Source organism: Equus caballus, chromosome 6 (genome assembly GCF_041296265.1).
Source record: "Equus caballus isolate H_3958 breed thoroughbred chromosome 6, TB-T2T, whole genome shotgun sequence".
Taxonomy (NCBI): domain Eukaryota; kingdom Metazoa; phylum Chordata; class Mammalia; order Perissodactyla; family Equidae; genus Equus; species Equus caballus.
Genome location: NC_091689.1, coordinates 50,163,649 through 50,173,228, shown reverse-complemented (window position 1 = coordinate 50,173,228; position 9,580 = coordinate 50,163,649). Strand labels below are relative to the sequence as shown.

General features: G+C 41.7%; 1 protein-coding gene across 1 annotated transcript; it reads right to left on the bottom strand.

Annotated features, from left to right (window-relative positions):
- Window positions 1-364: 364 nt before the first annotated feature.
- GABARAPL1 (GABA type A receptor associated protein like 1) lies at window positions 365-9,058 on the bottom strand. Its single transcript, XM_001499717.7, has 4 exons — window positions 8,012-9,058; window positions 3,766-3,844; window positions 2,633-2,751; window positions 365-1,725 (listed from the first exon to the last, which is right to left on the bottom strand). Exons 1-4 carry the CDS (start codon window positions 8,099-8,101, stop codon window positions 1,660-1,662), a joined length of 354 nt encoding a protein of 117 aa, XP_001499767.1. The 5' UTR covers window positions 8,102-9,058; the 3' UTR covers window positions 365-1,659.
- Between the last annotated feature and the right edge of the window lie 522 nt (window positions 9,059-9,580).

The following is a 9,580-nucleotide window of genomic DNA, read 5'->3' as shown; positions in this document are numbered from 1 at the left end:
ATGAGATTGAGTCGGCTAAATCTGGGACAAAGCCTAGATATCTGCATTTTTAATAAGCATACCCCCAACCTCACCCTCTGTAGTCTCATGTAGGCAATCTTCCTCCTTCAGCTTTGAGGAACACGTAACGCAGTGACAAAGCATTTATCTGCAGAGAAAATCACACACATACTACCACTGCACCAGGCACACTGCCCCCACATTCACCAATTCCTGGTCAGTAAGGAACTGACAAACATGGATGTCTGACCATACGTGATCATTCATTGCCAAGAGCCACCCTCACTCAAAGTTTTCTGCTCAGAGTCCACATGCCATCTACTCTAACTCATGCTCAATAAAGGCAACATTTCTGAACTCACCGTGAGTTTTTAAGGTATGCAATTATTTTATTTTCTTGGCCTGACAGCATAAACTTCATTATACAAGAACCTGCAGCTGACAGAACTGACACATAGATTTCCCCCATAGGAAGAACACTTTTCATTAGCAGAGATGAACTGAAATGTCACGTCTGAGTGCAATTCCTGCTCCCCACCCCCACCCATTTAATAACCCCTAAAGTGACAATAATCTGAATCAACAGAATCCCCATGAATTACTAAAAGTCATCCCTTCAAACTTTCCTAACTAGCAGCTGCAGTAAATGAAAACCAAAGTAGGGAAGCAGCTGGCCATCCTTTAGTATTTCTGTGCGTGTGAGATGGAAGGGACAGCAGCAAGGGAGCAAGAATTCTGGATGAGTGGGAGGTGCAGACAACCTATCTTACCTCATACCTGCCCCTTCCATACATAAGACATCTCCGTCCCTACACACGGAGTGAAGTTTGGGGAATGCTGGGGGAGTGGTTTTAGCCTGTAATTGAAAATGGCTGAGGTTCATTAAAGTCTAAGGTAGGTGTGGAATAAGGGGCACCAGAGAGAGAGCAGGTTAGACAGAGATGCTCAATACTTAGCAATTCCAGTTTAACGCTATTGAAACTATCTTCACAATAACAACATCCTTCACGCCTTACCCCTATTTTCCAACAGTAAGAGAGCTCCATCTAAATTTCTGTGTCTGATGTCTATCACTACCACTGGGGTGGTACTGTAATATTTGTGTGTGAGATTAGGATTGGGATGGGGAGAAGTGTGGAGATAGGCGAGATCACGCATCACAATGTTTTAATTACAATGGATCTCTTTTGGTCCCCAGAATGGTCCACTACCAATAGTCTAAAACATTCCCATCCCCTTTTCCTACCTGTCTTGTGCAAATGTCAAAAACAGAATCCCTGCCCAAAGAGAAGAGCAGGAAGTTGCTACTGGTCCACAACCATCTCTGGCCCCAACCTGCCTACCTCCTCAGTCTTCCATGAAATCGCACAAAAATTAATTCGCAGCAGTGCTGTGAAATTACGTCATCCCCATTCCTCTAGCAAAGCCAATCCAACAGCTCTGTCCTGACAAGCTTTCTCCCTGGGCCGAGGAAGCAGCAAAAAATTATCAAGTGAGCATGTGAAAATATGATGACGGTGTGTGCGGTGTAGTGTTTCCAGATGTCTTCACCTCTGTCTCCTCCACCGTGGGAGCCCTCCCTCTCTTTCCCCAAGTCCCACACACACCCCTCCCTCTACCCCCAAGTCCAGGTGCTCCCATCTGCTGGGCTTCCACCACTCACTTCCCATAGACACTCTCATCACTGTAGGCCACATACAGAAAATAGTCTTCCTCATGGTTGTCCTAGGGAAGAGATAAGAGGACAGTTTAGAAAACATAATCACATCTATTATCTCTAGGATCCTGAGCTCCACACAACCTTGTAAATACGTATGGAAGGTTATCATTAGACCCATTAAAAAGAGGAACAAAGAATAAACAGAAGTGGTTGGAATTCAATTATGAGTTCATAAACAAAAAACCTTCATGGAGAACATCATACACATAGGTATCAAGGATATGAACATGAGCAGGACATAATCCTTAACCTTAAAAAAGCTCATTCTAGCAAAGGGAACACAGATACAACAAAACATACATACTGGAATATATATTAATAGGCAACATATGCTATGGAATAAAAGTCAGATTAGAGGCATTAGAAGTTTATGCAATTCAGTAATGGGGCACAAGAAGGCGGCAGCATCTTTTCTGAAATCTTTTAAGGAACAATCCAGTTACAATCTTAGATGATACAGTAGGGTAAAGTCCTTTCCTATAGTTTTCTCAGATTCGGACAGTTTACCAATTAAACCAAAAGAAATCACAAAAATTATTCTCTCCAGCTCAGTTTATCTGTTAAAACAAATAAATCAACTTAAAAATTTTGCCTTAATTTTAAATTTCATTTTATCCGGAATTTTTGTAATCAGGAACCATTTCCTGCTGTTTCAATAAAGACGATCCAAAATTAAAACACTACAGCAAGGAGACTGAGAAGAGAATTTGAAGGTAGGTATTAAACCTAGCAGACTGCTCAATCCCTAAAGGACAAATGGTATCTCATGGCCCAGAGCCCTACACTGCGGTGTGTAAGAGGATCCTGATAAACAACACCTCCTGCCCTACTTCCCAGGTGTTAGCAACATGCACTGGAACAAAAGCCAGAGAACACCAGACTTCAAGGTATTGTTGTGACCAGGACCATTACCTCATACAGCTGGCCCATGGTAGCGCTAGTGGGAGGGATAGTGTTGTTGACAAAGAAGAATAAGGCGTCCTCAGGTCTCAGGTGGATCCTCTTCCGGATTAAGAAGTAGAACTGGCCAACTGGATGAAGGAAGGTTTTAGAAAAAGAAGGCAAGAGAAGAAAACAAGGCATTAGGAGAAGGGTTAAGACCCAGAAAAAAATTCTACTGTACCCGTTCCCTTTAAAGGATCGGCTTTACATGCCATCTGAGCAAAGCCAAATACTGTCCCACAGCTTTAGAAATAAAAAGGGAAACTCAAAGAAGACTGCATATTCCCTGACATGCCATTGAGGAGTTTATTCCTCAATACTTCCCCTCCTTACTCTATTTCAGACCTAATGTTAGCATACCCACTCAAAGCCTGAGGATGACTTTGAGGGAATACTATCCATCACTGTCTCAACTTGATTTGAAACACTCCCATGCCCACTCTCACCCTAACGCAGATGAGTGATGCGAAGAGGTCTACTGGACTCCCAGTAATCTTAGCATGGCTACTCACTCCAATGTTGGGGCAATGAGTGGAGTTCAATGCTTTTCCTTTAGCTGAGCACAATGAAAGCTCTAGAAAGTTGAGAGTCAAATCTAATAACTCGGGAGCAAACATATCTACCAAATCTTTCTAGTGTCCCCTGGATGCAGTGGTTATTCCATTGAGAATCAAGGTGAAGAATGAATACCCTTTGCAATTCGAAACAGTATCTACAAAATGTATTAACAAAAAACTGTAGTTTGAGGAGACAATTCAGCTGAGAATCTCTAAAATGTGATCCTTCTAAGAAACTAGTCTGATTTTCTTTTCGGAATAAATTCATACCACAATAACAAAGCTGAATTTTAAGTCATTTAAATAATGGATGTCTGATCTTTTCTTTCAATGTTTTGCACTTTGTTGTGTCAAAATCAAACAACGCACTATTATGGGAGACGCTTAAGGGAATTGGTGATAGAGAAAAACGATTGTCCCCATTTTTGAATCACCTAACTCTGTGGAGAAGCACACTCACTTTCTTCAATTCTTCAACTCAAAGCATGCAGGAAGGACTGGGAACGCTTGCCAAGGGAGGAAGGGTCAGGGGAGGGAAAGCTTTACCAGTGAGGTCAGAGGGCACTAGGTACTTCCTCTTGTCCAGATCAGGCACTCTGGCCTTAGGAGCCTTCTCCACGATCACCTGGGAGAAGAGGCAGACAGTGGGAATGAAAACTACAGAATCCAACCTAGCATTTTTCCTTCCACATCCTACAGCTGCCCTCTTTGAAGTGAATTTGTCTAGGCCAAAACAACTTTTTCATTTTTTATTTCTCCTTACCCCTTACAAAATGTATGGGCAAATGGGCTTTCTCAGTAAGGTTATAGTTTTATTAGTGAAATAATAAGAAAATAGAGAGGGCATGTGATGAAAAGTAAAGAGAATCTTGATCTAAGTAACTACAAGTTACCTGTAAGGTACTCTATAGGATATATACTTTCCAGTATTTAACTAGAGCATTAAAAAGATTGTCTGGGTTTTCTCAAATGGTCCTGAGTACTTATTAGTTTTATTCTTTCCTATAAACGCCTTTTATTGAAAGGACAGATAACATGGTTTAAATTTTATAAGGTCAAAATTTTCGAGAATGACTGCAAAAAAAGTACATTCAAAACACTCAAGTGAAAAAAGTACACATTAAAAACAGTTCTTATAGTACGATATTATGAATAAGATGCCAGGACAATAACCCATTTATCAATATTGATTATCTGCTAGGATTTTCACTGTCTACATTAAATATTTCTATATTTCAAGTTTTAGAAAGATCATATATTTCTGTAATGAAAAAATTAAGATGTAAAAATTAAAGTTTATGCATGTAAATTTATAAAATAGAAAATATTTATAATTACTTAAAATTTTAAATGTAAATTATACCACAAAACTATATTTAGTATTTACATATTCATATATTACATAAATTATATATGATTTATTATAAAATATATAATTTAATTCAAATTATAAATACAATCTTCTGTTAACATCAGCTTTAGATTTATAGTTAAGAAAATATAATCATTCTAGATAGAAGATACGGAAAGTATAAAAAAGTTAAAGTAGAAATAAACACTGGACAAGTATCTCTAGTAGCTGTGTGATCTATTTAACAGAAAGGTGGGTTAACCTCTCTGAGCTTCAGCATTCCAATGAGTGAAAGGAAGATAACTTTCCAACACATCTTTTACAAAGTCATGATACAGATATAATGAACCTGAGTAATCCATAAAATTTTATGTCAAAATGCTTTGCAAATTATAAAGAACTATCTAAACATAAGGACTGACTTAAAAGGGAGGGGCTTGAAGCTTTTCATTAAACAGATTAAAATAATGAAAAAACTTATTTCGTATTTACAGAGAAAAAGTATCCTGTACCAGGAAGACCAAAGGGACACGATCACACTCAAAATTTAAAAGTAAAAACTGGAGTCAAGTTATGTGAATCAGAAATTACAAAGAAAAAGTAGGAAGAGCTTTAGGGAGAGACCAGTGAAGGCCAACAATGAGGATGGGCAGGACGCAGCAGGTTAATAAAATCAAAGGCAAACAGGGAGCATAGCAGGGGGCCTCCCAGGAACTCTCAGATCTGGCAGCTCCTGCTCTGACCACTAAGGATCAATAAGTGATAGAAAGCACAAGAAGGGAGGAGAGAAAGAGAGCAATAAAGCAGACTGCAAATAAGACATCCGGAGGCAAGAGAGAGATCTGGAGAGGAACGGAAGGGGAGGGGGAAATCATTAAGGCCTTGGTTTACCAGAAAATATTTAGGTTTCCAGGAATCCCAACTCTACTCCTCACTTAGAAAGGCCCTGGGTGAAAGGCTTTGTCTCTGGTTCGGTTTTCCTCATGTGTGAAATGTGCCTAATCCTCCAGAGAACTGTTCACAAATCTTAAAAAACAGACAATCTGTTACTAACGCTTTCCTGCTATGTTGCAGGTTTTTAATACACTGTAGCCACTACGATTATTTCAAACTCCCAAGATACCCTCCTCTCTCAAGGCAAAGGCACACCTATTCTTTCAGATGGCAGCTAACAGACACTGTTGGGGCTAGGCTCAAGTATGCGAGAACTCAGGGTACATGACGGCCTTAATCACACCAAGGGTCCAGCTGGCAGGGACTTCAGAAATCATTTACTCTCATTGTCTTTTCTGTAAACAGGACACTAGCACAGTAAGATAAAGGATTCCGCCTAGAACCAAATCTCAGAAAACAGAGCTCTTCTTCCTGTGTTCACAACTAGAAAGAAGGTCACAGGCTGAGCACCTGAGGAGCACTGGGGAGGCCCATCACTGGTTAAAATCAAACCGAGGGAACCATGCAATCTGATCTATTATGGTCATAACAGCTTACAAATTATCAAAGTCAAACATTTAACACCAAAGAATGAAGAGAAAAAAATAGCGAGGATTAGCTGGCATATTCTGAGTGAATGCTTGTAAATGATTGAAATGGGAAGGGCTCAGTTTTGAGGAAATACATGGGAATTTTAAGTAGATTTAGGAACTGACAGATTTCAGTGTTTGTGACTTAGGTGGAGCTCCTGGAACAGAGCCTCAGAGTTCTGAATAAATGGGTCATTTCGCTGACTGGGTTACCTTTCTGGCATCATACTACCATGAACGCTTGAGGGCAGCAACAGTTTCATTTCTATTTCCCATACCTAACAGTGTGAGGCAGAGTGCACACTTAAATAATTCTGTTTAACAAAAGTGGATTAGAAACTGAGAAATGATATGGCATGGAGGGTCCAACAGCCAGGTGGAATTTGAATCTGCCACACACCAGCCATATGAAACCTTTAGGAAGTTACTTCATTTTTCTGTGCTTCAGATCCTTCTTCTGTAGAACGGGATTATAATGGTGTGAAGATTAAGTGAATGAATAAAGACAGAGCACTTAAAATACTGTCAGGTACCCGGTAAACTATCAGTAAGTTAGTTGTCACTTTCAAATATTATAATAAGAGAGTAGGATTGGAATCACCAGACTTGAGGAACACTTTTAAAGAGGTCACCCAAGGTCCAGAGACCAGGAAAGCAATTTGTGAAAGATCCTTTACTGAGTAACAGGGCTAGCTCTCCTTTTTAGCCACAACTTCTTTGTATGCAATTCCTGGGGAATGGAACAGCCCTAATGCCCTTTCTTCCTTATAGGAAAAGGACTGCAACGGGTTTCCAGGGCTGGCCTAAGGCCCGAGTTGCTTCCGGTGGCTGTTAAGACCTTGACAGTTAGCCAAACGTTGGGGAGAAGTCTGAAAGAGAATCTGGGGGTCAAGAAAGGACATCAGCTAATCGCAATTTCTTTACCTGTAATTTACATGTAATATTTATCCTAACGTCCCCGCCTGAAGATAAAGAGCACAATCTTAAAGTGTCTGCTCTTCCTTCTCCAAAATCCAACGGTTGTTGTTCCATTACCTTAATACTTGTGTTCTGCCCTCCAATTCGGCTGTGCAGCCTATATTAGAGAAAAACCAGTCAAGTGGCGGGGGATGAGGGGACGGGAAAAACGCCCGGATGCAGAAAGATTCCTTATTCTTTCTTTTCTGTTCTTCCTCACCGCCTACACTAGTTTTAATTACATAAACCAGGGTGTAAAACGGAAGGAAAAAGACCTCATTCCTTCCCTATTGTATCTAGGTACAATCTAATCAAAATCAGTACCGGAAGAAGGAAGGCTGGCTGGCCCCACACATGCCCTGGAGCCAAGAATGATGAGGCAACCGGGCTGTGGCGCAGAGAACGTGACCTTGTTTTCTGGGCCAGGGCTGTCTTGTGGCGCCCCCCTCCCCCTGCTTTCCTAATCCTCACAAAAAAAGGAAAGGATGCACTGGCTTCCAAACCCAATGTCATAAGGGCCAAAGTCAACCCGATTAAGGGAGAACCATCTAAGGCAGCAACCGAGTGGAGCAAACCCCATTGCATCAGTCAATCCCTGAACAATTTCCCTGCGATCTTAAAAGCAGCAAATCCAAGGTCCCAGCCTAACTATTCTCCCACAAAAGGGCCACGTTTTGAGCATCTCAACCAACATCGCTTCTGAATACTGCTGAGTCACTCAAACGTAAGCTCTGCTCTAAAGATGCGGTCGGCTGTAAAAATGGGTAGGGGCCCTGGGTTTATGGGTTTTAAAAGGTCCGCAATCAGAACGTCCATTCCACTGGCTCTCCTGGTAGTGAAGGGCGCTCAGGATTAAGTAATTGAGGGATCACCCTTCTTCTGCGCCTGAAGGCAGCCATCACGACGCCCCTGCCCATGGGGATCCGCTTCCCCTCCCCCTCCGCACTCCCATTACACTCACAGGGACCCTGTCCGGATATTTCTTCCGGATCTTTTCTCCTTCCTTTTTCCGATATTCAAAGGGATGGTCCTCCTTATACTGGAACTTCATGATGGACCGCAGGGTTTCTAAGATCCCCGGACGGGGCCTGCCTCCCTCGCTGATGACTGCGTCTCTCCCGTCTTGCTTCCCTCCGCCGAACTTCAATATGTATCAGAATCGCTTCCGAAATGGCAGCTCCCGTCGCAACGCAGCCTGGCAGAGCTTTCAGAAGGGATGGCGGGTCCGCTGGTGCGGAGGTAGAGAATAGGCAGGTGAAGAAATCCCGGTGGCTTTTCCCAAGAGCTGGGAACACAAAAACAACACGGCGGCGCGTAGGTACTGTGACCTCACGGAGCCCCGCCCTTCATCCCGCCCCCGGCTCTCTGGACCGCGCGGCCTGGGGGTGGGCAGGAACAGTGTCGGTTTCAGGGTATTCTCTTTCTATCTAATGATTTCCTGAATAGAGTCCGCTGCAAACATGGAAATTTCTTACTTCTTATTTTGTTGTGACTGTGACATTAAAGATTGTTTTAAAGTCAAAAAAACATTTTTTTTTCTAAAGATGTCTTTCCCTCTCCTTCGCTGTCTCTTGGTTGGCCCCAAAAACAAATACAGAGGGCGAAAATCCAGCTTTTTCTAGCTTGTTGGGATGTGGAATCAAGAAAAAGAAGGGATGAGGTTCTTAGGATTCCTTTGGCCAGTGCAGAAGTATCCGTTGCTTGCCTTTTGCCCTTTGTCCGTTCAATTTCACCCGCCTGGCACCTCGGGAGCCAGGCTGCCTTCCTCTAACCGTGACCCCTCCTTCACCACGCTGGCGTCATTGTGTTTGGGTCCATGCCGCAGTTTGCTCCCAGAGGAACGACATAAACAGAGCATGACTCAGGAATTTGAAGAGATGTATAAGGTGAAGGGCATGAGGTGTAATCAAGGTCCAGAGACGTGATGTCAGTCATGTATACTGAGGGCTTCACGCATGTTCCAATATAGAGATGATTCACTTTCTAACCCAGAAGTTGGGCCTATTTTCTGCAAAAGAAAATAGCAAGCAATTAAGGTGATTAACTCGGTAGTTCTCCAACATTCTTTTTCCTTTTGCAAAAATTTCACCTGAGGATAGTAATACTGGTTAAGTGTCCCTAATGTGAATAAATTGTGCCACCTGAAAGGGCTGCTTTGCTCTGAATAAGTCCAGGGAGTTCTGAAAAATATATGTTGCGTGACGGCAACCCGTCACTTATTTTATCGATGTCTCAGTGTCTCAGGTTTAAAACAGAAACCCACAAAAAAAACTAAACTAAGTTTCATCATTGAAACAAGAAAAATGAATTGCATAGTCCTACTTCTTGATGTTAATTCTTTTTCTCCATGGCATCTTTCAACCCTTTTTATGTATGAAAATCCAAGAATTATTTTATCCTATTATATGTTTATAATTTTGAGTCCTTATTTTCAAATTGAAAATGGTTTAATTCCTTGTTACTTATTTTACTTTTGACTCAAATATAGCTAAGTCTTTCAAAGGAGTCCTTTACAACCAGTTGAGAAAAG

Coding starts and splice junctions, on each gene's coding strand:
- GABARAPL1 (XM_001499717.7), bottom strand. CDS start 8,101: ATGAAGTTCCAGTATAAGGAGGACCATCCCTTTGAATATCGGAAAAAG. Junction 2,752..3,765: donor AGTGCCCTCTGACCTCACTG/GTAAAGCTTTCC, acceptor TCCTTCATCCAG/TTGGCCAGTTCTACTTCTTA. Junction 1,726..2,632: donor CCATGGGCCAGCTGTATGAG/GTAATGGTCCTG, acceptor TCTCTTCCCTAG/GACAACCATGAGGAAGACTA.